Source organism: Stegastes partitus, unplaced genomic scaffold (assembly GCF_000690725.1).
Source record: "Stegastes partitus isolate 25-593 unplaced genomic scaffold, Stegastes_partitus-1.0.2 Scaffold1562, whole genome shotgun sequence".
Taxonomy (NCBI): Eukaryota; Metazoa; Chordata; class Actinopteri; family Pomacentridae; genus Stegastes; species Stegastes partitus.
This window is the reverse complement of record NW_007579293.1, coordinates 22,071-47,614: the sequence shown is the minus strand read 5'-3', so window position 1 is coordinate 47,614 and position 25,544 is coordinate 22,071. Positions and strand designations below refer to the sequence as shown.

At 41.7% G+C, this 25,544-nt stretch overlaps 3 protein-coding genes across 7 annotated transcripts in view; 2 read left to right on the top strand and 1 right to left on the bottom strand.

Annotated features, from left to right (window-relative positions):
• strip2 (striatin interacting protein 2) overlaps nucleotides 1-9,364 on the top strand; it is a 45,892-nt gene extending 36,528 nt beyond the window's left edge. For all 3 annotated transcript variants that reach the window (XM_008300587.1, XM_008300586.1, XM_008300585.1), the window contains 6 exons: nucleotides 667-793; nucleotides 1,798-1,898; nucleotides 2,801-2,867; nucleotides 2,963-3,067; nucleotides 3,778-3,982; nucleotides 5,700-9,364. In XM_008300587.1, coding sequence (XP_008298809.1) covers nucleotides 667-793; nucleotides 1,798-1,898; nucleotides 2,801-2,867; nucleotides 2,963-3,067; nucleotides 3,778-3,982; nucleotides 5,700-5,950 — 856 coding nt within the window. In that variant the 3' untranslated portion in view covers nucleotides 5,951-9,364. The remainder of the gene's footprint in view (nucleotides 1-666; nucleotides 794-1,797; nucleotides 1,899-2,800; nucleotides 2,868-2,962; nucleotides 3,068-3,777; nucleotides 3,983-5,699) is intronic.
• Nucleotides 9,365-10,004: 640 nt separating this feature from the next.
• Nucleotides 10,005-12,603, bottom strand: morn2 (MORN repeat containing 2). 3 transcript variants are annotated; one of them, XM_008300584.1, is made up of 5 exons: nucleotides 12,552-12,603; nucleotides 12,357-12,407; nucleotides 11,141-11,247; nucleotides 10,914-11,050; nucleotides 10,057-10,233 (listed from the first exon to the last, which is right to left on the bottom strand). In XM_008300584.1, the coding sequence occupies exons 1-5, from the start codon at nucleotides 12,556-12,558 to the stop codon at nucleotides 10,131-10,133; spliced, it is 405 nt and encodes a 134-aa protein (XP_008298806.1). In that variant the 5' UTR covers nucleotides 12,559-12,603; the 3' UTR covers nucleotides 10,057-10,130. The 3 variants fall into 3 exon arrangements, with proteins under 3 accessions (XP_008298804.1, XP_008298806.1, XP_008298805.1); XM_008300582.1 differs by having other exon boundaries at nucleotides 10,005-10,256; nucleotides 10,914-11,247; XM_008300583.1 differs by having other exon boundaries at nucleotides 10,914-11,247.
• Nucleotides 12,604-14,060: 1,457 nt separating this feature from the next.
• On the top strand, nucleotides 14,061-24,834 carry dhx57 (DEAH (Asp-Glu-Ala-Asp/His) box polypeptide 57). Its single transcript, XM_008300581.1, has 23 exons — nucleotides 14,061-14,245; nucleotides 14,339-14,632; nucleotides 14,726-14,929; nucleotides 15,076-15,977; nucleotides 16,071-16,255; nucleotides 16,358-16,479; nucleotides 17,398-17,593; nucleotides 17,710-17,834; nucleotides 17,984-18,117; nucleotides 18,216-18,270; nucleotides 18,389-18,603; nucleotides 18,745-18,861; nucleotides 18,950-19,046; nucleotides 19,326-19,499; nucleotides 19,699-19,899; nucleotides 20,155-20,431; nucleotides 20,560-20,655; nucleotides 20,777-20,860; nucleotides 21,756-21,893; nucleotides 21,986-22,060; nucleotides 22,155-22,289; nucleotides 22,370-22,570; nucleotides 23,860-24,834. The coding sequence occupies exons 1-23, from the start codon at nucleotides 14,061-14,063 to the stop codon at nucleotides 24,001-24,003; spliced, it is 4,356 nt and encodes a 1,451-aa protein (XP_008298803.1). The 3' UTR covers nucleotides 24,004-24,834.
• Nucleotides 24,835-25,544: the final 710 nt, after the last annotated feature.

The window sequence follows — 25,544 nt, the reverse complement described above, 5'->3', positions numbered from 1 at the left end:
CACTGCTGCAGTCCTTGAATGTCTTGTTTTTTTCCCCCCCGGTGCTGTTTTTATGCTGCCGCAGACATTCAGGCGATTTTGGAGAACAAATGCAGTTTTACAGCCTAATTGTTGAGCAGTAATTGGTTATAAAAAAAAAAGATGCAATGTAATAACAGGAGTCCTCTTGGGAGCAACTCCTTCACCGTTATTTAGAGATAATCAGGCTGCTATTTATATATTATTTTTTTTCCATTTTTGTCCAATCACATTGCAAGAAAAGCCTTTTTTTTTCTCATCAGCTGTCTTGGCTGATGGTGCAGTGTTGAAAATACACTCCTTGTGGGTTGTTTTTAGTCTGTAGGATGGCTCCGTTTTTTAGCTGACACTCAGCCAGTGAAAGGAAAGACAGCTTCCCTGTTGGAAAAAAAAGAAAGAATAAAAACCACCAACTCAAAAAAAAAAACAACCCTCAACCTTGTCTGACATTTTGATGGCTGAAATCCATATTTTTTTCAACCTGCTTTGAAATAATAGCTTGGCAGTAGTTAAAAAAAAACCTCAGATATCTGCTTGTTCAAGGCAGAACCGTCCGTCTCTTACTGTTTTTTTAATCTAAGCAAAGCTGTGTTATTATTAATATTATAATTAAAGACCTGAAGGTCTGTGTGTTTGCACGTCCTCCAGCATCACAGTCCTTCAGAGCATGAAGCTGGGAATCGACGTGAACCGTCACAAGGAAATCATCGTCAAGGCCATCTCGGCTCTGCTGCTGCTGCTCCTCAAGCACTTCAAGCTCAACCATATCTATCAGGTAGCAAACACATGCACCTCCTGCAGGCACCTCGCATCTCCCATCTTCTCCGTCTCGCCTCCCTGCAGCACACATATATCCACATACGTTCCTGCACCTCCCCCCATGCCGTCGCCTTCCTTCACCTGATTAACCGGTCAAGCATGCCATTACTTTCCTCCGTTAATCCTCTTCTCCTTCTCCCACCTTTGGACCCCCATCCCCCCCTCTTTCACATCTCACAACCTCCTGATTCAGCCTCCCAGTGAAAACCGATTGAAAGAGATTGGGATAAAATCGACTTGTTTTTCAGGTGGATTTCTCCCCATATCAGTTATTTGACTTCTTTGATCAGTAGTTTTTTGGATGAGGGATGCAGATGTTTTCTGTTGCTAGGAAGGGACATTCCTTCACCTGTTTAAACTCACTCTTGTTGTAATGGTAGCGCCCTCTGCTGCCACAAAAGGAGATTAACATTTTTTTTTGCAGCAGTGGGAAGTCAAATTGATTACTTTTGTCCATTATTTGAGCATTCAGTTTCAATGTTACGGCGAAATCTAGCACATTAAACAACCGCAGTGAGCTCAAAATGCTTCAATATCATCTCCTGATGTTTTCGGAAGTGAAACTGCTCCCGGTTTTTAATCTTGGTAAAGCTTCCTGAATGAGGTGAAGGATTTGTATAGCTGCCACATGACAATAAAAATCCTCTGGTTCTTGATCTTTTCCCCACACGAGGAACTCGTCAGTGATACAGGATTACCGGCTGCAGGATTATGTTTTTTTCTCGTCTATTCTTTGTAGACATTTGGATTTCCCCCCTCAAACAACATCACAGTGTGGCAGAAATGTCATCTGACAACCAAACGGGAATTCAAATGAAGGAATATACATGTAGAACATATTAATCCGGTGTGATTTGTTTATTGGACCAAAACTAACAGTTCAGTCGGGAGGAGGTACGTTTTTAAGTCGTTGCCAAATTCTCTAACTGTTCCTCTCCGCCGCCTCCTCTCTTCCTGCAGTTCGAGATTGTCTCCCAGCACCTGGTGTTTGCCAACTGTATCCCACTCATCCTCAAGTTCTTCAACCAGAACATCATGTCCTATATCAGTGCCAAAAACAGGTAGGATCATTTTCCCTGGTGCTACACCCTCACTAAGAGTGCCGTCGGCTTTGTTTTGAAATGCAGATTTCAGTTTGAACAGCCGAGCTCAAGACTCTGTATAAATTAATGATCTCTAATAGCATGTACCTGACTAATTTCAACCACAGATGATGCATTTCTTAAAAAGTTAAAATGAAGAAAGCAGCTCAGTGGCTGCATTTTAAAAATTCTCACAGCAACAGCCGTCACAGGTTTCTTACACTTCTTGTTTTTGATTACCTGCTATGTAAGTATGGCCTATTTCACATTAAATATAACATCACAAATTACATAAAGAATTACTGCAAGAGGAATGTTTGAGTGTTTTTTCTCTAGCTTATGTGCACGCTGCACTACAGGACTGTATATATTATGTACTTTAAATCAGGAGTAGGTGACAATAATTTTTTTATTTGTCTTTTTGGTTCTTGAAGATGTTCCACCTCTCACGAGAACTCAAGACTGTATTATGAGTCCCTGATATGTAGACGCTCTCCTCTGTTTAGAGATGGCTCCTCCAGTTTAACATGAATGGTTTTATTCACTCTTTACTCTATAACTGTTTACGACACCAACTATCAGGTACTTCTAATGCAGTCTTGAGATCTCTACCCAGAAAATTCCACTTCTATTAACATCTTGAGTCTCTTTGCAGCTTCACAACCATTTACACCTCGATTCACTGGAATCTTGGACTATTAATGAGCCATGTAAAGTCTGGATAAGAGTACATACTGGGGACTCCATATCTGTCATAACTGGAGAAGCTTCTTGGTTGAGAAGTGTAACATCTTCAAAAACAAAATAAGAGAACCTCTTCGTAATGTAAAGTGATAGGTTGATGTGTAAAGTGATTTTTTCCTCATGTGTTCACATTGTAGTATCTGTGTTCTGGACTTTCCCCACTGTGTGGTCCATGAGATGCCTGAACTTACAGCTGAGAGCCTGGTGAGCACCGTTAGATCAACTCTGTCTGATTGAGCTCCACTGGATGACGGTTAACTAGAAATGTGTGACCTCGGTGTATCTTTGTGTGTTTTCAGGAAGCAGGAGACAGCAACCAATTCTGCTGGAGGAACCTGTTTTCTTGCATCAATCTGCTGAGGATCCTGAACAAGCTGACCAAGTGGAAGCACTCGAGGACCATGGTGGGTAATGCTGCACCACTGCAAAGCCTCATAAAGAAGCCTTGAACATATTCAAACTGTTCAGATACACCACAGAATGGATGTTTGCCTTGCTTGAACTGAAGCATACAAACAAGCAAAACAAGATGGTAAACTTTAACTGTGTCGTCAGTTTTTGGGGACAGTGCAGCTCTGTGAAACTTCAGATTTTACACTGTATTTGTGTAATATGTGTAAGTTAACATCTACAGACTATAGTGGAACTGTAGGGATAAAGTTAGTCAACCTCCAGCTGGTACTGGAAAATAAATGCTGTCAGGCTCATCAAGAGCCAAAGTTGAAGCCCTGTTGGAGAAAAAGTTTTTTTTTCTTCTATCCTGGTTGTTTAATTTATGAAAACAGACACTTTGTGAACCATGTAAAGGGCCCTGCACATTTCACATGAAAATATAAATAGAAGGCCGGTCTATTCTTATGCTTGCTGGTCTATTTTTAAATCTACATGGTGCAGACACATCACTTGCAACTGCTCTCTTGTTGCAGCTTGAACTCTCTGCATACGATAGCCATGGTGTTAATGTGGAACTTTCATTTGAACTCAGTGTCTTTATCATGAAATACATGTGATATCTGCCTAATTTTAAGTTTCTAGAATTAAATACAGGAGAAATATCTGCAGGTTTTTTTTTTTTGCATTTGTGGTTTAAAAAAAATGTTCTTTCTCTTTTCAGATGCTGGTTGTTTTCAAATCTGCCCCCATCCTGAAGAGAGCTCTGAAGGTGAAGCAGGCCATGATGCAGCTCTACGTTCTCAAGCTTTTAAAGATCCAGACCAAGTACCTGGGCCGCCAGTGGAGGAAGAGCAACATGAAGACCATGTCGGCCATCTACCAGAAAGTCCGCCACAGGCTCAACGATGACTGGGCCTACGGAAACGGTAAATACCAAGTAGCAAGACTCATGAACCCACTTTGAGCCGGTAAAGATAAAGAACCATTTAGTGTTTTAGTGATGGTGGTTTATCGCTCATTACAGATGACATGCTTTGGGTTATTTTTTTTGACAAAGACATGAACTGATTTAACATCTACAGCAGCATCTAGGTTTTACTAAGGCTTTTGTTTTTGAATCATCCGTATTCCTCGTCAGTGTTTACATACTCACTGAAAAGAGAGATCACGGGCTAAACAGTGACAAATACAATAAAAAAAGGAAAAAGGGGATGTACTACAGATATAAATAGCAACATAAACAGTTCATATCATCTAAAAAATGCTTTTTTCAAGCAGCATTTTGGTTGGAACACGTGTGACTCACTGTTAAAGCCCTAATTCATGATTCATGGTGATGAAACAAGTGTATTATGTCATCAAAGATTATCAAGTGCAGCTCAGACCTCTGCATCCCAAGTGGTCACATTTGTATGCACTGCAGGTTCACTTTTCAGTGTAATATCAAATCCTGCACCTCTGTGGAAACAGCACAACCGTGGCTAGAAGCAGGGAGACACAAATCATAAAAAAACACAGTTGAAATTCTTTGATTGTTTATTTGACAGAAATTGACCACAGGTATTACCAATACTGGAAAAAAATGGTGACACTACATATTATAGATATTTTACTACCTCAAGGTTTAATTTGTTTCCGTACTTGTTTCCTATCTGCTCTGCATAAACACAGCCTGAAGTTCAGCCAAAATGTCCCAGAATTTTGTTTTTACATTAATGTTGGTGGTAGTTAACCCACCAATGGCTTCACAATCGTATGAAGGAGTGCAATTTGTTTGTTTTTTTTAGGGCGAATGGTTAATTTTAAAAAATTTTTATAGAATCAGTTTGTTGCAGTTGCTTTATTTTTGGCAAAAATCTAAACGGAACATGTGGAATAAAGTGATTTCGTTGAAATATCCCGATTTTGAGCTCAGATTTGGTTACATTTTAAGACGGAGCAGATGAGTAGTTCAAGGAATGATCCAACAGTTTTATCTGTTTTTACAGTTTCTAGCCCAGATAAATGGTGTCATGATTTGACTTTTCAAAGACAACATGCCTTTTAAGGGTTCAGAGGGTTAATTTGAAGTAGTGTTACAGAAAGTGGGTTCTAAATTAGGAATAATCTGCAGTGCTCAGAACACACTGTGACCTCATACTGGTCACAACTCAGCTTAACCTTTCAGATCGTTTTGAATGAAGCGTTCATGAGGCTAATTAGCCCCAGCAGTCATCCTCTGTAGCCTCCTACAAAGCTGATTAACAGAAGAGAGACAGCACCATAAATAATTTACTGGAGGCTGTGAAAACGCGACATATCAGGGTAGAAATAACTACAATAATGCATGTGGGTGTTCATGTATCTGGTTGTATGATTCCTGTATGTTCACATGAGTGTGTGTGAAACACTCCAGCAACCACTGGCGAACAGTCTGGATTGTGTTGCCATAGCAACGTGGGACGGGGGGGGAGGTGGACTTTTCAGGGTCACCATCCCTCACGGGAGAGCAAGTGATCTGTCACCATGAGTGTTGGAGAGAGGGAGATGGATGGAGGCAGAAAGAGGGAGAATTCTATAGGAGAAAATGAAGATGAGCAGAGCGAAGAAAAGATGAGACATGATAGATATTTTTTTTTTTTTGTCATTTGGTTTTGGTGGCAGATATCGACGCCCGACCGTGGGACTTCCAGGCGGAGGAGTGCGCCCTACGGGAGAGCATCGAGAAGTTCAACAGCCGCCGCTACGATAAGAACAAGAACGGAGACTTCACACCGGTGGACAACTGCCTGCAAAGCGTGCTGGGCCAGCGGGTGGAGCTGCCCGAGGACTTCCACTACAGCTACGAGATGTGGCTGGAGAGGGAGGTGTTCTCGCAGCCCATCCAGTGGGAGGGGCTGCTGCAGAATCCATAACCCACTGGAGGCAGGCAGGGAGGGAGGGTAGTGGAGGGGGGAGAAATATGGGGCTTGATGCAAATGTGAAGGTTGTAGCGATGGAAGTGAGGTAAGAAAGCAGCAGCTGGAGGTTGTGAAGTCACCAGCGAAGTGAAAATGGAGTGCTTGGTTTTGATGCCACACACTAACATGTGCCTACGACTACTGTGAACACACACGACAGGCAAGATCAGAGGTAGCAGTTTATATAAGAAAATCTGGTAGCAGGAGACTGTGTTAGCCAGTTTTACTGCCCCCCTCATGTCACACAACAAAAACGTCCGTTTATATTATCCAGTACGTCCCCTTTTTTAACACGTCGGTGCTTTTCGGACTCCTTAGTAACCTATTTATTTGTATCAGTGTGTGTCGGTAAACATTTTATGATGAAGAAAGATGTACATTTGAATTATTTCTATTCTTTTTTTTTTTTTTTTTAACGCAAAGCCTACTGCGGGTTATTGGGGGTATTTGATTGTCGATGATAGGTTTTCAAATCTTTTCTTATGTATTTTCTAGAAAAAAAAAAGACAAACCACAGGGTCACGATAGTCCAAATGTAGAAGTAGGAGCTGTTTGCTCTCATGGCACCAAAAAAAACAAAAGGTGAGAGAAATATATACCAGCTGTAAGTGTATGGGTTTGTTTGTGGATGTTCAAACTGTGTGTGGGCAGAAAGAAAAAAGAAATTCACAAGTGGGGAAATGTGGAGAGAAGGTAGAGAATAGTGATGCTTGTTTGGAAGAAATTGTATCCTATTTGTTTTCTTTTTAATGTAAAAAAACAGAAAACCTTGTACAGAATTCCTGCTATTCCAAATATCTTCAAATCCCAAAGTCCCATCTGTAAACACTGATGTCCTCAAATCAAGTTTATTTTCATTTTGCAGTACATACACAGTAGTACAGGCAAGATAAGAGAGCTTTCTTCAGCATCATTTAATTAGTCAGTTTTGCAGAATGCACGTCTGGGATAAGACATTAAACGTTCACTCTCGCTGTCTCCTGAAGGGGCGGCAGCATCCATGCGCGCCACCATCAAACCTATAGGATTTGTTCATTTACACACTGAGCCTCAGCCGCATTCGAGTCCTGAGGGGTGAACTATGAAGCGAGAATAATGAGTTTGCAAGATGCGTTGAGCCTAAAGTCAGAGTTCTCAGTGTGATAAAGGTCTGTGTTAACTTGCTATATCGCCATGGCAACTGATGCTGCCAAGTGTCTTGTACTGCCGGTACTGCAGCTAATAGAGCAACAGACTAGAAAACGAATTGGTTTATTGGTATTTTTGCTGAGAACATTCAATCACTCACATTAGCGTCACCTTGATTTGGATAAAAACTGAAATATTTCCACTTATCCTTCAACATGAGACAGACCGTCTTGAGTAGCATGTCTAAATGAATGAATTTCAATTTTAAGAGCTCAAATGTTATGTTATTTAGGAGATATGTGGCTGCATTGAGAGTGCACTGATCTGCAAATATGTATTCACTACATGATTAACAATTTTCCACCAGCATGCCTCTTTTGCATCAGTAGCAGCGCTTTTTAGCAGTTTGATATTCTTCATAGCTCTCCATTTATAACAAGCTGTTCCTCTTGACTGAAGTAGGCGACACACCGTGGGGTTCATTTTGTGCGGAAGCAGAGTCAATTGTTGCGTTAAATGCCCTTTTTTTATTAGAGTGCACACAGAGAATAAGGAAGAAAACCTGTTTAACAAAGAAAGCTGATAACCGTTGTCGTGATATATCTGCTTGGGGTTTTGTCAAACTTGCTTCATAGTTCATTCCTCAGGATTGCTGCATACAAAAGGATGCTAACCAGACATGTATTTGACTTTTCTCTTTTACTAAACTTGTACTTTTTGGATAAAGCAGAAACTCCGGCTCTGTGCCACTTGTTGTTGACACGTTGCTGCTCCTTATGTGCCGTTGGAAGTGAAAACACGACTGCGGTTCTCGCCGAGTGTCGAGCACTTGTGGGTGTTTTCCTTCCTCAGGCCAAGAAGCCGCTGCGCAAGTAAACTCAAATGTGCCATCTGAAGGGTTTTCTAAATGCAGTTTTGAAAGAGAAAAGCCTCCAGGATCAAGGCGAACTTGTTGATTTCAATGCGCTCTTCAGCCAGACCAGCACAGCTCTAATAAAGAGCCTCTCGGTGTTGCTTCCCTGAGCTTTTCTACGAAGGTTAATCGAATATCAGCGATTATTTAAAAAACGCAAAAAGCAGGAATTCTGTGCGAAGCTGAACTCCCTGCTGACACCCTCTCCATCTGCCTGACAACAGCACAATTACATAAACCACTGAGCACACTGGTGGCGGCCTTGGCCAGCACACCTTTGCCACCTTTGCTTGAAAGAACACACAAGGAAAAAAAAAATGGTGCTGTTTTTCTAGTTTGTCGTCACTGTAACTTCCTTCACCTGCGACTACCTAAGCGGGGCTCCAGGGTCGAAGTGTTTTCTTGGACACGTCTCTACACAAACGAGCACAGAGGACAAAAAAGATCAGCTCTTTTCCTATGATTCAAATTGTCACCCAACTTGCTCCGAGGGGTCAAGAGCCGTCACGTATCAACTCTGTATAGAATAATAATTTGGGTCTTCTCTGTAGAAATCGTGCATGACCACCGTTCTGTTCTGTGCCTGTGTTCGACATTTTAAACGGCTAATTTTTCGGGGGGGGTCTAATGATGTTTCCAGCACAATAAGAATTGTATTTTTTCCTCTTAAAGTCACAATGTTCTGCATCACAACTATTTATTTTTCTTCAGGATATCTTTAAAAAAAAATAATATTGTATACTTTATAGACTCTCAGGTTTATGGAGATAATATATTGCAAAAGTTTTAAAAAGCTTCCTTGCCATCGTCTAGCTCACTACCTGCAGTGAGGAATAAACATTTATCGTCACGTTCTCTCGCTGCAGCAACACCTGAAGCACCAACCTCTTACTGCACAGGCTGTACATGGTCACCGTAACCCCATCGTGAGTTTTGTGTCGACGCATTTCAAGTTCAGGTGTACTTTTTTGTATCTCGTGCCAAAATTCGAGTGCCATTTCCTATTTTTTATTTTGCCGCCATATTGAAATCACTACTGAAGGTTTGCAATACAAAAAAAAAACAAAAACAAAACGTTATTTTCTACCTGAAAAATTGTACAATCGATGAAAATTGCTGTTTCTTGTATCAAAGTGTTTAGCATTGTTATGGATGTTACTATGTGTTTTGTTACTCACATTTCCATATCTGTAAAAGTCTAGATACAGTAACTACACAATACTGACTTTGTTCAGGGGTACGTGCAATTACAGATTCCATAGAGGCATTATACAATAGAATGACAGATTACAATATCAGAGTTGCTTATTAAACAGTGTTGACCACTTTTTTTGTTTGTGAACTAGTTTTTTTTTTTTTTCTATTCGCCGGAGGGGGGTTACAGAGCTGGTTCACACTCAGAGCTGTGTGTGGGCACACACTGAAGGTCAGACTGACCACACGCTTGCGTCACATCACACACGTCTGCAGGCCAATGTTCCAGCGGTTTGGGCGCAGCAGCTGGGGAAGGGGATGTGAGCGTATGCCCCCTTTTTGTGATTGGCTGGTAGCGGGATGATGTAAAACTCCCCCTGTGCTCGTCCTTCAATCTCACAGATGAGAAATCAGGGAGAAGTGAGGGATAAATAATGCTTCTTTTGTCAGGCTTAAAGAGGGCTATGAAATGAGTGCAGCCAACTTTCCACTAATATTCTTGAAGTAAGTGCTCTCACAGTTACTGCACACATACAAGCAGAGTGAGAAGATAGCAGAGCTAAAATAACCCCAGTGTGATATTTCCCAAGTGAAATCAAGCGACACTTGGCGTATCGGTGCACTGCAGCCAGTCAAACAGGAGATAAAGCTGAGAGAGTGACTCAGAAGACGTGACTCACTGATTTCACAGATATTTACCCACTAGTACTACGTCAATATAAATGGATGTGTGATCTTTGTACATGAGCAGAAACATGGGTCTATCTGTCAGCATTTAGCACAGTAAACACATTTATTTAAAACGTGTGAAAGCAGTACACATGAGTATCTATCACAATTTCATTTTAATGCAGAGCATAGAATGTTTTATACAGAGCAGTGCACAAAAGCTGGTTTTGCCTAAATGCTGTGTTGCAGTTTGAGGCCCAGCGCTGCTTTCCCGTGAAACTCGCCGGTCCAAACCAGGCCCTGTGCGTTAATAAAGGCCCCGTCTCCCTCCAACCTACAACACAGCAGTTGAAACATCTAAAATGTTGATGCAGTTGTACAAACGAAAATAGCAGTTGTTTAGGGTTCCCAGAAAATTACTGCTTAAGGTTTAATTAAAAAGAAACATCAGGTCAATTTAAGTGGTTTACAGACACACGTAAACAGTAAACTAACCCTCTGAACCCCAAGCAGTTTCTGGCCGTTTTGTTCTTTTGTGACATTTTTACTCACTGTAGGTTCAGTTTTAGCTGCAATATAACATCCTGCAACTCAGTGGAAGCAGCAAAACAAATCAAAGTTACATTTCTTTGATTATTTATTTTAGAAAAACTGTGAAAACCTGGAATCAACACATACAACATTTTACTAAGTGACCACAGGTGTTACCATATTAAAAGAAATGGCGACTCCATATGCTATAGATATGTTACATGGTGTCTAATTTGGCAAATTATTTTGGCAGGTTTGGGGGTTCAGAGGGTTAATGCTGAATATGTCATATTGAGGTGGACAAAACCACTCATTGCTGTGAAGATGTAAAACTGGAGCTTTGCTGTTACAGGCTAACCCTGAACATTTGCACATCAGTTAGGCCACAGCACCATGGTACAATATAGTCATTCGAAAACTGCCTGTTTCAGAAAACACTGATTAGATGATGTAGTAAGTTCCAAAAAAAACCCAACTTTTTACCTGTTCTCTTGAAAGTGACCTTTATACACTGATTTATCTGGGAAGGTGTATGTCCCCGTGCCGTGGTACATGTTGCCTTTGAATTCTCCTTCATATACTGCTCCAGAGGGATGCTGCAAGGTCCCTCTGCCATGCATCTGGGACAGACACAGAGAGAGGGCATGACTAAGCAGCATACAGCCGCTCAGTGTTTTGTCACAGTGGGTCGACACACAACAAATACACACTTTGTCCTCGTGCCACTCTCCGATGTAGGTGACACCACTTGCGGAGGTGTGTTTACCGTTACCACTTCTCACTATCGCTCCACATTCAGATCTGCTGCACTCCCCCTCTGTGGAGAACACATGGTATAGTCAACCAGGGGAAGACAAATCTAGTGTCTTTTAAGGTGTATATATATATTCAGAGTCAAAATGAGTTTCATTGCACAGCCATGTAAACACTAATGAGCATGTTTTTTTTGTTTTTTTTTTTAAATGAAGGATAATTTTTTTTAAAAATCTTAATTTTGCAAGTTCAAGAAACAGCATGTGTAGCAAATACGAGTGATTTAAAGTAATTAAAAGTTCTTTAGGTTCTAATTCTACTATATTTTATCATCATTGCTACTTAGATTTTCAATAAAATAATGTTAAATCAGCAACCAGCAGAGATGCTTAGTTTACAGCAGCAAGAAATACTCTCACACTTTCACATATTACAGAAAAAAAAGTATTTGTTGTTTTTTATTCAAACTAATAGTTCCTCTTCTCACAATTCTCATGTAAACATTAAAAAACACTCTGTACATGCATATTCATATACATTTATATATATATATATATATATATATATATATATATATATATATATATATATATATATTCAGAGTCAAAATCAGTTTCATTGCACAGCCATGTAAACACTAATGAGCATGTTTTTTTTTTCATGAAGGATAATTAAAAAAAAAAAATGTAAGTGTTGCAAGTTCAATAAACAGCATGTGTAGCACATACGAGTGATTTTAAGTAATAAAACGTTCTTTAGGTTCCAATTCTACTATATTTTATCATCATTGCTACTTAGATTTTCAATAAAATAATGTTAAATCAGCAACCAGCAGAGATGCTTAGTTTACAGCAGTGAGAAATACACTTTCACATATTACAGACAAAAAGTATTTGTTGTTTTTTATTCAAACTAATAGTTCACCCTCCTCACAATTCTCATGTAAACATTAAAAAACATTCTGTACATGCATGTATATATAAATAATATATGTAAATCAAAAAAGCACAGGTGTATTTTTATTGTTGAAATGTTACATGAACATAGCTAAAAACGACTTCTTTTTATTCCCTAGTACTAGTAAAATGATTTTAATGCTGTTTATTTATCTCTCGGGGCATCTCACTCCAGTTTACACTAACTGTACTAAAAGTGTAAACCTTCATCACTCACCATATTTGTCCCCATTTGGGAAAACGTAGGACACTTTTACAAGCCCTTCATCTGTAAACAGACACATTTGCCTTGAACACTCAATGAAAAATGTGCAAGCCATGAATTTGGGTATTTACTATAATTGTGCAAAGAAATGAAAGTCATAGAAACATTAAACAGCAGACAGCAAAGACTAAAGAAGTTGTTTCTTACCAGACATCTGTGGCGGCTTCCAGGAGCTCCGCAAACCTGCTGCAAAACCGACCTATATGCTGTAAAAAGAAGAAGGAAAAAAAAGATGTAAAAAGTCAAATAACTATTTTTTTAAAAAAACTGAAAATGACACCAGCTAACTCGGTGCCATTTTTGTTCACTTAATCGCCATATAAATCGCGAATTTTGACAGGAAGCTGTGACTTGTGCGCTGCTATGGCAGCTCAAAACAAACCTTTGTTGCCATGGTCACGGATTTAGCGCTAACCTAGCTAAAAGAAACGTCTTAAACCGAAAGTTTTAAAAATAAACAAAAACGTGTTTTTCTTCCACTCATATCGATTATAATTCAGCCGATGATTTTAAAAGTCAAACAAGTTTTTAAACAAGTTGTAATAATGACACAGCTAACACTCTGGTGTATTTGTTCCCTTTAATCTTCTTTAAAATAGCGAGTTTTCACGAGAAGTTCTGAGCTGCTCCGGCAACTCTGCGCAAACCGCTGTTGCCATGGTTACTTATTAGACTAGTTTAAATAACGGTTTAAACTTTAATTTTCTTTTCGTAAAAAACGCGTTTTACTGCAATGTATGCCAATAATTATTTAACAGATTGACTTCAATATATTGTTAAATACGTATATATTCACAAAGTCCTCGGAGCTGTCTGTGCGTTAACCCGGAAAAGAAACTTTGAACTCCGAGTTTCGGCCAATAGAAGAGATGCAGGCTGCCGGTGGTAGCAACAGCTGGCCCAGGTTTGCTCAAACTTACTGTTAAGAGTTTTAATATCTTTTTTATTTATATTTTTCTTACCACTTGTAACATGTCTTTACATTTTCTGGCACTTATGAGCAGTGATACGTCTCGACTTTACTTTCGTGGAAGCTCCTCTCAGTTAGCTTGTTATATCAGAAGTGAGCTTGCTAGCTGTTAGCTTCTTAGCTAGCCGAGGCTCAGTACTTAAAGCTCACCACTCGGCGCTTTATTTCTACTATTTGTAATACGACTCATGTCCTGCTTTTTTTGCGCTTTGCTGAGGATACCCTCTGCCAGCCACATAACCGTGAAGTTAAATGCTCATCGTCCCGGTTGGGGAGGGTTTGTGTGTCTGCATGTTCACTTTGATTGCATAATTGTAGCCAGCAGCGTTGTGTGTCAGCCACCATCTCATTGCTTGCACTTGAACTGAAGTGCCACAATGAATCACCCCACAGCTATATGCGACTGTGTGCTCTGCTGTGGATGTACAGTAGCTGCCTGCTCTGCCCGCAACCAGCAGCTCTCTCTGGTCTGTCGAGGATTGCTGGATGCTCCTAAGGCTAAGAGAATTTACTCAAACTGTGCATTTTGTGTCTCTTTTCACAGATTGTTTGCTGCTATGATAGGACACTGATTTAAGGTGAGTATATTTTAGAGGGACAGCAGTGAATTTCAACATTATTTTTGTAGCTACAGTGATGCAAAGGAAGCATGTGATGACACCTGCCATGTGTGTTTTGACAGAGAGATGAATGCAAGGAGAAGAGGTGGGAAGCCAAACAGAGGAGGGGGGAGATTTAACAAACCAAGGGGTGGTGGTGGTGGAGGAGGCGGCGGTGGAGGTGGTGGAGGTGGAAGTCGGAAGGGAGGAGCTGGCTGCTGGGATGATGGGGATGATTTCAGCCTCGATTTTGGACCCTCTCGTTCCAGCAAGTATGAATTCATCGCAAAGGAATTATCACAGTGTGCTGAATTTATATTATTGTTTTTTTTACCCTCTAATTCCACCTCTCTGTTTACCTTCAGACCTGGCAAAGGACGAGGTGGTGGTGGTGGTGGTCGTGCCGGTCCCAGGAACGGGGGTCGAGGAAGGGGTGGGAGGGATCGAGACAGAGACAGCAGAGGGGACGGGAGAAGCAGCGGTAAGGCTCTCCCAAGATCCCTGGCGAGTACCAGGACGCTTCCAAAGTCAGGTGACAGCATCAGGCCGGAAGCGAGCAACATGCCCATGCCGAGGATCTTCATGACTAATGAGAACCAAGAGCAACTCAAGGAGCTCCTGCGGGATCTCCAGACCCAGGGCTTTGATGAGCCCTATGAGTAAGTACATGATTCTAAACATGCCTTTTGTTTGTTGAAAGAGACTTAATTGGATGACCAAGAAGTAAACTCATGCCACCCTCTCTGCCTCAGTGAATGTGGTTCAGATTATTCGGGGGGAGAAGAGGACGAGGAGGAATTTGATGAGTTGGATCACCGTGAGGAAGGACAGTTTTGGGCCACTAGCGATGACCCTGTGGAGCGAGCAGAGAGCCCGATGTATGACCCAGAGTCTGACGATGAGCGGCCCACGCCTGAACCTGTCATCTCCTTATTTGCTATAGGAAAACTCTGCAGGTGATTGTCTTTTATTTTACATATTAATTAGAATTTTGGAGATATAGACTGTCATCCTGCATTTTTTTTATGATTCTGCAATGTGAGAAAAACTAAGTCTGGTTTATATTTTATATTTTATCTTCTAACTCCTTTCCTCTGTCTAGGTATGGTTTCGACAGGGAACGCAGCAAACAGGCGCTGGAGTGTGGAGGAGGGGATTTCGGGGCGACACTGGAGCAGCTCCTCCACCAGGTTTTCAGCGAGCGCTATGGCCAGAAGGCAGTTTCTCCTGACAACCTTGCAATGGTGCCTATGGATGAGTGCTTAAACCAGCGGCAGGAGGAAGCTTTGGCCCTGGCTGCCATTTACAGTGAGCGCTTCAGCGAGCGCATTGCCAATGCAGTCTGGACAGTAACCCTGGACCTCTCATTCCTCTCAAACAATTCTGCCAAGAGTGGAAGAGAGGTTGGAAGTCGGAATAGCAGAGGAGGTGCAAACAGTAATGCCATCTGCAAATTCTACATGAAGGGTCAAGGCTGCCGCTATGGAGACAAATGCAAGTTCAAACATGAGCTGCCCACCAAAGGGCAGTCTGGGGTTGATTCCTCAGAGCTGAAGGGCCCGAGCCAGCCTGGCTTCAGCAGCTATTCTCCTCCTGAGTATGAGCTGGAGGTGCGTTTCCCTAAAGGAAACCGTTACCCATTTCAGGCACCGATAGTTGCCTTCAGCACCAATGATGAGTCTGTCGGGGCTGCAGGGAGGCTCAGCGTCACCGAGAGGTTATTTGGCGAAGCTCTGGCTGCAGCAAAGAGCAGCGAACCTGTTGTTTTCACTCTGATAAACTTATGCGAGGATGAGGATGCCATGAAAGAGCTGCTGGCTGCCAGTCATCACAAATACAGCACCCCGCCACCTGTTGTGGTGCTTCCTCCGCCTTCTCTCGCCATAGCAAAGAGCAAGAGTGTGAGGAGCAATGCCTCTGAGGAAAGCAGGAGTAGCACCAGCAGTATTAATCACACAAACAGCAGGAGGAATGTGCTACCCAACAACCAGAAACCCACAGATTGTGAGTCAACCAGATGATTGTTTTATCGCTGTTTAGTGTTTTCAGCATGTAGACTGTATTTATGTTGAAATCTGATCGCTTCTGTGTTTTAAGTGAAAGAGACAGAAGAAGCAGAAGATCTGAATGAAAGGGAGGAGGATGAGCAAGATCAGGCTGTTCCAGTTGAGAATGAGAGCTATGTCAATCTGAGGAAGAAGATGGTGAACAGGCACAACCAGAAGATAAACAACCTACTGCAGGAAAACGGCAAGCTGTGCAGGGAGTTCCAGAAGAAGCAGGTAGAACTGACAAAAAAATAAATCTTGTCTCCGTTTTACCGTGTTCTACATCCTCTTCCACAAAATGTGTTTTAAAACGTTTCCGTTCTTCTGTCAACGTAGTCATCCAGGCGCTTCAGGTCCATGCTGGAGGAGAGGAAGAACCTCCCGGCTTGGCAAGAAAAGGAGAACATCCTGGATTTGTTGGACCGGTGTCAGGTGCTCGTGGTGAGCGGGATGACTGGGTAGGTTAAATGGAGCAGTACAAAGTATTGGCATTGATTTAAAGATTTCTAAAGCGTGATTATATTTTTAAAATGTCCACTGTTTAATTGCATGCTTTATGGCTTAAAAACGTCTATTATTGCCTCTTTATTCGCCCTCAATAAAAAGCCAAATATGTTAAAAAGATTCCTGTTAAAAATCTATAACATCATAGAGAGTTGAAATTAGCAGGCAATTATCCTTTAAAAATGGATAATTCATTAAGAATGTGTTGCTTTGCTCTGAATATTTACTGAGCTAATACAAGTAATTCCCACTGATTGTTGGTACTGAATCCACTCAAGTCACTCAAGTTTTACTCTTGTTATACATTTTTTCACTTTCCCTCTGTGCCTTCTGTGCTTTCTCTGACAATGGGGCTCTTTTTCTTTTGCGATGTTGAGATTCTGCAGATGTTCTTTTAACACTATGAACCCCCAAACCCACCAGACAGTTTAAGTGGTATGTTTTCCTTAAAAATGCTGAGATTACACCATTTAGCAGACCCAGAAGCTGTCAAAATGCAAATTATTAGCAATTACTACTTTAAATTTGTCCTATGGGACCTGCATTGCAAAACTTGATTATGTCAAAGCCTAAAATTTGGATATTTCATCAATATTTGTGTCTGGAAAAAGAAAAAGAAAAAGCGCTGTACTCCTCGGCACATCATGAAGCCATTTGTGACTCAGCTGTGACCAACAGCCATGTGGCAAAAATTCAAGGAGTTTTTGGCTGAACTGAGTTTGACCGCAGGCAGATAGGAGACAAACACGGCAAAACTATATTTAGTAAAACATTGAAGTATGTTACCATATTCTTTGAGTATTAGTAACACCTGAAAGGACTTGGAAAATGTTATATTGTTTCAAGGTGTTTTCAATGTGACTTTTCTGCAGGTGTGGTAAGACCACTCAGATTCCTCAGTTCATCCTGGACGCCTCTTTGAGTGGCCCTGCTGCTCAGGTGGCCAACATCATCTGCACACAACCTCGCCGTATTTCTGCCATTTCTGTGGCTCAGAGGGTTGCTCAAGAACGTGCAGAAAGTCTGGGCAACTCAGTGGGCTACCAGATCCGCCTGGAGACTGTCAGGGTACGGATACATTCTAGGCTGGTTTTTAGTAACAGTCTCATCGATTGTTAAAATGTGTGCAAAAATAATACACTCAAAATATATAATTCCTTGTCCCTGACTGCTCTCTTGGTCAGACGTCGGCCACCAGACTGCTGTACTGCACCACGGGTGTGCTGCTGAGAAGGCTGGAGGGCGAAGCCGACCTGAAAGATGTCACGCATGTGATCGTGGATGAGGTGCACGAGCGAACAGAGGAGAGGTGAGATTGTGCACTTACACTCACAGAACGCATTGCAAACTGCCACTTCATAGCTACTGTCATTTAAGCATTGCCAACAGGAAAAAAGTATGCACAGCCTTGTTCTTTGATGCTGCTTTTCTTGGTCACTGTCTCTTTGTCATTTTCAGCGACTTCTTGCTGTTGGTGCTCAAAGACTTGATTGCACAAAGGCCAGATCTGAAGATTATTCTAATGAGTGCCACCCTTAATGCCAACCTCTTCGCTGACTATTTCCACAACTGCAACACTGTCCACATACCAGGTAATCAATCTGTTGTGCTCAAAACCTATGAACTATATTCTGATCAGCCTCATTCCATTCATTTTTCTCTCCATCTTAATGACTGTGTCTTCTTTCAGGACGTACGTTCCCTGTTGACCAATTGTTTCTCGAAGATGCCATCGCTAAATCAGGGTACGTACATCCTCATACATTTCAGTAACTTCAGCTTGTGAACATATTTAAAATTTGTCTGTATACATGATTACTAACACACCTCTCTGTTTCCATACATGTTAATTTATTTTTCCAGCTACGTCATTGAGGATGGCAGCCCTTACATGCGCTCAGGGAAACAGAATTCGTCTTCCGCTGGTGGACGAGGCGGCAAAGGCGAGCCGAGGAACGTGGTGGACGACTTGGGCGAGGACGTTTGGAACTTCATGTCGTTTTACAAAAAGGACTTTGTGAAAGATTCAGTCCCAGACCAGCAGCTCAGCCTGCAGGATCTCACAGTCAGATACAAAGGTGGGTTGAGAAAGAACATAAACTGTGCTGATCTGTTGTAATACGTCTCAAACTACACCGCCTGGGTTTTAACCAAACAAACTTATCTAAACTGCTGCTAATCAGTGCATTAATATCAAATTCTGTTCATGCTGATGTCAGATACTAAGAAGTCTGTGCTCAAGACCATCTCTGCCATGGACCTGGACAAGATCAACATGGACCTGGTGGAAAGCCTGCTGGAGTGGATAGTAGACGGAAAGCACAACTACCCACCAGGTAAGAATCAGCCATGTCAACTCAACTTAGTAATTTTTAATCCAGTTAAAGACATTTCTTGTGTTGACATCTTGGTTTCTATGTGCAGGTGCAGTGCTGGTGTTTTTGCCAGGCCTCGCTGAGATCAAGATGCTCTATGAACAACTCCAGTCCAACAGAATGTTCAACAATCGGGGTGCATCCAGGTCTGTTTGTGTACTGCAGCAACTTAAACTCTTTTTATGTTGTGCTACATTTCTCTATTGTTCATTTGTTTCCATATATGTGTCCTAAGTCCCTAAATGTTTTTTTTTCTTTTTTCTTGATTAACCGGGTCATGATTTCTGGAAAGAGACACTGCTGCTCATTATTCAAAATGTATATTTTGGCCACCACAAGCTGAGTGCTATTTAGGTCTATTGATGTGGAGAGAAAGTGAACATGAGCTACTTGTCAAATGCTAACTGTGAGTGTACGCCCTCCAGGTGTGTGGTGTATCCACTCCACTCAACTCTGTCCAATGAGGAGCAGCAGGCCGTTTTCAGTCGACCTCCAGAAGGAGTCACAAAGATCATCATCTCCACCAACATCGCTGAGACCTCGGTAACCATTGACGACGTGGTTTATGTCATTGACTCCGGCAGGATGAAGGAGAAAAGGTACCATTACATTGCACTGTTCCTACATTGAACATGTTTATTCTGTAAATATGTAAAAATATGTTAATTTGTGACAACACTAGATGTGACTCATACAGTTTTATTAACACTGATGCATCCAACCAACTGAAATAGTTAAATGATGTGTTTAGATGGACTGAAATCCACATTCATGTGTATGTCTTGGTTGCATTTTAAGGTATGATGCATCTAAAAGCATGGAGAGCCTGGAGGACTCGTGGGTTTCTCGGGCCAACGCACTGCAGAGGAAGGGTCGAGCGGGTCGCGTGGCCTCGGGGGTCTGCTTCCACCTCTTCACCAGCCACTGCTTCCAACACCAGCTGGCCGAACAACAGCTGCCTGAGATCCAGAGAGTGCCCCTCGAGCAGCTCTGCCTTCGGTACAACCATCTGTTTTCTCTTTGCACAATGCCAAGCAGATTTGTTGGCTCTCAAATGCAAATAATAGAGGTCCGTGCATGACAAGGATACTGTGATTTATGCTTGAAAATGGAGGGGAAACCAGTGAAAATACCCACTGTGCCGTGGTCAATGGAGGGTCTTCTCTCCAGACAGGTGTTACTTACACTGTGCCAAATTTTGGGGATATGCAAAACAGTTATTGACCATGTTTATATTTACCCTCTTTCTGGCAGAATCAAAATCCTGGACGTGTTTGCGGAGCAGACACTAGAGTCGGTCTTCTGTCGGCTCATTGAGCCTCCGGCTGTGGGAAGCCTGGATGCAGCCAAGCAGCGCCTTCAGGACCTCGGCGCTCTGACTGCAGATGAGAAGCTGACCCCGCTGGGCTACCACCTGGCCTGCCTGCCTGTTGACGTGCGCATTGGAAAACTCATGCTGTTCGGTGCCATCTTCCGCTGCCTCGACCCAGCACTCACCATCGCTGCCAGTCTGGCTTTCAAATCACCGTTTGTAAGAATCCGCTCGCCACTGTTGAGAGGCCATATGTGTCTGCACCACAACCCTGATTGTAGTAGTATTAATGTGACAGCCATGTCCTATTGTAGAGATTAAAATTTCTACACTTGGTCTGTTTCCAGGTGTCGCCGTGGGATAAGCGAGAGGAAGCCAATGAGAAAAAACTGGCCTTTGCTGTGGCCAATAGTGACCATCTAGCTTTGTTACAGGCATATAAGGTACTGACCATGCTTGTTTTTATAGAACATCATTCAAAGACAGAATTTATATCAAACAGCGTGGACATGCCTTGTGAATTTAATATGCTTTTTATGTGATGGATTATTTCTCCTCTTGCAGGGATGGTGCTGCGCTGCGAAGAACGGTAACCAGGCCGGCTTCCTTTACTGCAGGGAGAACTTTCTGTCTTGGCGTGGTTTACAGGTCAGGAGGCGCTGCGTTTGTGTAAATTGAATCCTGTTTGGCATGTTTAATAACAGAGTGTTTTAATTTATGAGGGTTAATTAAAAGGTTATGAGACTGGGCCTATGAAAATTAACCAAATTGTACAGAGCTCCCAGTGCTTCTGCAATGCTTGTAGCACTCCCTGGAAGTCTTGGTATGTAGAAATGTCAAGCATCATGGATGATGATGATGAGCGCTGAATCTGCTAAACTGTGTCAAAATGTCGACTCCTCATTTTGGAGCAGAGAAAGTAGTCACAGGGAGCCAAATCAGAAGTAGAGTGGGTGGGAAACCACTATTGGGTTGCTTTGCCAAAAAAAAAAAAATCCATCCTGTCACAATTCAGGTTGATTGTTCTCCCTTCGTACGTTATGGTAGAACTCTAACTGCCAGTGCACAACTATGTGAATGCTGAAGAAAATGACGATTATATTCCTGGTATGCAGTTGACCTGCTGTGTCGTGTCTGCTTTTAGTGATGTGGGTTCTTTCACTGTGAGAACTATTGTTTCTTTTCCTGATGGTAACCACAGACCCACCTTTCATCACCAGTGAAAATCCTCAACATGGAAATTAGATGATCACCCACATCACAACCTACTAGTGGTCACAAAGTCCTGTTGATGACAGCACGGTGTCACGCATCATCTTGATTCATGACAGTTGCTGCTCACACATGCACTATGAACAGTCTCTGACTTTTTTTAAACAACCCTCATAAGTTCTCTACTTTTTTGTGCATCAAAAAATCCAAATCTGCATCCAGTGAAAGGGTTTTGTAAATTAAAGCTCTTGCATAGCTTAATATTCAAATTGCTGTTATGAATACATGCGTAAATTGAGTGTCTTAAAAGAGAAACATTTCCATTGTGCAGGAGATCGCCAGTCTGAAGAGACAGTTTGCTGAGCTGCTGTCTGACATTGGCTTCATCAAGGAGGGACTGAGGGCCAGGGTTATTGACCGAATGTCTTCCAAAGGCTCTGATGGTATTCTGGAGGCTACCGGTCCTGAGGTGATATAAGCATCACTCACTGACTCAGCGATTCAAATTTCGTCTTGAAGAAAATCATGTAATTTCTAAAAATGTGAAATTTTGCTTTATAGGCAAACCTGAACTCAGAAAACATCAAGCTGATGTCTGCCATGCTATGTGCTGCTCTCTATCCCAATGTGGTCCAGGTATGTATTTATCATCTCTGTCATGTAAATTAAAAGCAATGAGAAGTATAAAACAGTCTCATGCTTGTTATTCTGTGTTTACCTGTTCTTCCAGGTACGAGCTCCTCAGGGGAATTACAAGATGACCAGCAAAGGAGCAATGAAGATGCACCCCAAAGCCAACGAGCTCCGCTTCATGACCAAGAACGACGGCTGTGTCCACGTCCACCCCTCGTCCGTCAACTACACGGTGAGATTCATAAAAAGATGAGCTCTGAACGTAGCAGCTGGTACGAGAGACGAGCCCCGTGTCTTTTCTTTGTGCTTCAGGTTCGCCACTACAACAGCCCCTACCTGGTTTACCACGAGAAGGTGAAGACGAGCCGAGTTTTCATCAGGGACTGCAGCATGGTGTCTGTTTACCCACTGGTGCTGTTCGGAGGCGGTCAGATCAATAAGGATATTCACAAAGGAGAGTTCGTCATCTCCCTGGATGATGGATGGATCCGATTTGCTGCCTCGTCAAATCAGGTCAGAGGACCAAGAGATCACAGAAAGAGTCATTTATTTGGAATCACATGAAGGAAATATTCAGATTACTTAGCACATAATCTCTAATGTTCCTTTACAAAGACTTTTTTTTATCACCACAATATCAATTTAATGATAAATAAACATTGCCCAGAGCTCAGTGAGGCTGTAAAAGGTTTACAAGCTGTTTGTAAGGTTGTTAAATATGTTTTAAAGGTTCAGACTTTTATGGAGACTCATTTGGAGGAAGCACACACATAAAAAATCATAGTAATAAGCATAATAAAAATAAAATAGCGCTATACGTTCTCTGTATACTGTTAGGTAGTCTCTATTCATACTTTAAAAACTGAAAACGAGAAGAGAATCCCATTTACCTTAGTTTAAATATGATAAGTGTTTGATTTGTCAATCAGTAGGCTGTAAAACATGACAAAAAATATACACACATACACACAACCTATATTAACATGTAAACACTGCAAACATACAACTACACTTAACACTTAATCCAGCCAAGTGTGTATAGTGATAGTTTGGTTTCTTTGAATTGGACCCACAGTCGTTGATGACAGTCAGTAACTCCCAGTCCAACTACCACCACAGGAGCAGCAGCAAAACATGTTTTAGCCAGCTTCAGCTTAAATGTGTGCTTGTATTAGGATATTTAAACTGCTTTACCTTGCTGTCAGACAGCCCTCTCCAGCAAGGAACCAAAGCCTTTAATCACTCTCTTAGTTGCCACCAGATTCCATAAAAAAAAAAGTGTAATTTTACCTCATAGAAAACTAGAGTTGCTGGTCAACCGCTGTGGTACTTTGTTGTTTTTAATTTGTTGGTTTGAACCCAAACTAACGTTTTGATACGCTGAAGTAACACAAGTAACGCAAACAAACTAATCAAACGTGGCAGCATTAGATGAGCAACTCCCGTTTTCTACAAGGTAAAATCACTATTTTTTTCATAGGAGTCTGGTGTAATTGGAGAAGGCATAGAGTGATGTAGAAGTTCCCTGTTGGAAAGAGCTGTCTGATGCAAAGTGGTACAAATATCAAGAGTATAGTGAACACCTTAACTGATATTGATGTTTTTTTTTGTTTTTTTTAAAGCAATACACTTTGGATAAGTACCTCATACAACCCTACTTCAAACATTATTTATTCTGACAAAATACCACCCTTTAAAGATGAGCAATAAAAGAACACGCAACTAAAAATGTATAAAATGACTGTTTACGTGGTAACAAATGAACTTTGCTCTATAAACGTGCGTTTGTGTGTGTGAACCAGGTGGCTGAACTGGTGAGCGAGCTGCGCTTTGAGCTGGACCAGCTCCTGGAAGATAAAATCAGGAACCCGAGCGTGGACCTGTGCAGCTGCCCTCGCGGCTCCCGCATCATCCACATGATCGTCCACCTCGTCTCCACACAGTAGCGCTCTCTTCGTCATTCTCAAGGGCTTAAATGCATGGAGCTCTGCAGCGTAAACGTCTTTGTGCTGCTGCATCACTGCCACAGTTGTACTGACAGCTTACTCCACCGATTAAGAAAAATGACGCTGGTTGAAATTTGTATCGTATCAAACAAAAACAGCAGGGCCAGTATTGTACTTGAAGTGAGATCCTCAGCTTGAAGGACAATCATAAGCCGCCCTGCAGTCAGCTCACACTTTACCACAAGTATCAGTTTACACAGAGCTGTTCTTCTGTTGCTGCACAAAGCAAGTTTTGCCTTCAAAGAAAAAAAAAAAAAAAAGCTCTAAGCAGGTGATCAACAAATCTCCAGCATTGTTTTTGCTGGAGTGCTTGTTTCAAAAGTCTTATTTTGATATTTAAAAATGCAGCACTGGAAAAGGATCGTGTGTTTTGGTTACATTCTACCGCTGCATGTGCAGAAAACTGACACACGTGATTGTTAAATTTGATGTCACATATATTTGTATACAGTGCATTTTTATTTTGGGTTGTGCGTCTTGCTCACAACTGAGAAGTTTCTTGGGTCCATATTGGATGTCTTACACTATAGACTATTTATTTGTAATGCATGATTGAGAGATCCAAGAGCTTCTGCATGGTATTTAGTTGCTTTACATTTGCTGAATGTATCAAAATATTTCAGTGATGTCAAAACCACACTTTCACAATGTGAATGCAAGGGCTTTTTAAAAATGGGGCAGATTTGGTGCGAGTTGCCAAAGAATTTAAAAGCTTTTGTCTTAACACGCGACGATTTCCACCGCACAATAAATAAAAAGAAAGTGAAGATAGCTGGCTGTTGGCTTTGATTTAAGTCACTTCTTGTAAGCTGTGTTTGACGCCTGACTGTCTAAGATGTAGCAACAGACTTTACAGGATTGCAGGAGGAGCCAACCCCCTTTATTACAAGGGAGTCTGCTCTGTCTCTACGACAACCGGACACAAACAAATGGGGTATCATTGTCTCAGCTGAAGCCACTCGGTTGCCACCTACAACAGTGCCAAGTCCAGAACTGGTAAGATATATATATTTTTCAATTTCTGACAATTTCAAGTGTCAAGCAGTTTGGTTCTGACTGAGCTATTAATCATATTGTTCATGTGAGAAAACTGATCCAAAGTATGACAGAATTCTTCCATGTCTCCTGTTTAACAGATGGGTAAATAATCTCATATTGAAAGCGACGGTGACATCTTTCACTATGGTACAGTATAGATTACAGACCATAAGGACTATAAAAATGATTCATTATAGCCAGAGTGGAATGCCCAAACATAAATTAAGTGTATTGCTTTTATTTTTTTTCAAAGCCCACCAAGTCCAGGAAATCGAGGTCCCACAGTTCAAAACCTGCCAAGAAGACCGGGAGTCCAAAAACGCTCAAAAAGAGGTCCTCTAGTGCCAAATCCACCAAGACAGAGGTGGACATCCTCAGCCCGGCAGCTATGGAGAATGTCTACTACATTTCCCACAATGCAGCACAGTGTCTGGAGTTTAGAG

What these genes read in the sequence shown, in the direction of transcription:
- morn2 (XM_008300582.1), bottom strand. An exon ending in CCCAAATGGGGACAAATATG is followed by an intron (nt 11,248 to 12,356) that starts GTGAGTGATGAA and finishes TGTTCTCCACAG; the next exon opens with AGGGGGAGTGCAGCAGATCT. An exon ending in GGTCACTTTCAAGAGAACAG is followed by an intron (nt 10,257 to 10,913) that starts GTAAAAAGTTGG and finishes TCAACATTTTAG; the next exon opens with ATGTTTCAACTGCTGTGTTG.
- dhx57 (XM_008300581.1), top strand. Translation starts at nt 14,061, where the DNA reads ATGAATGCAAGGAGAAGAGGTGGGAAGCCAAACAGAGGAGGGGGGAGA. An exon ending in GGGAGTTCCAGAAGAAGCAG is followed by an intron (nt 16,256 to 16,357) that starts GTAGAACTGACA and finishes CTGTCAACGTAG; the next exon opens with TCATCCAGGCGCTTCAGGTC. An exon ending in TCTCACAGTCAGATACAAAG is followed by an intron (nt 18,604 to 18,744) that starts GTGGGTTGAGAA and finishes TGCTGATGTCAG; the next exon opens with ATACTAAGAAGTCTGTGCTC.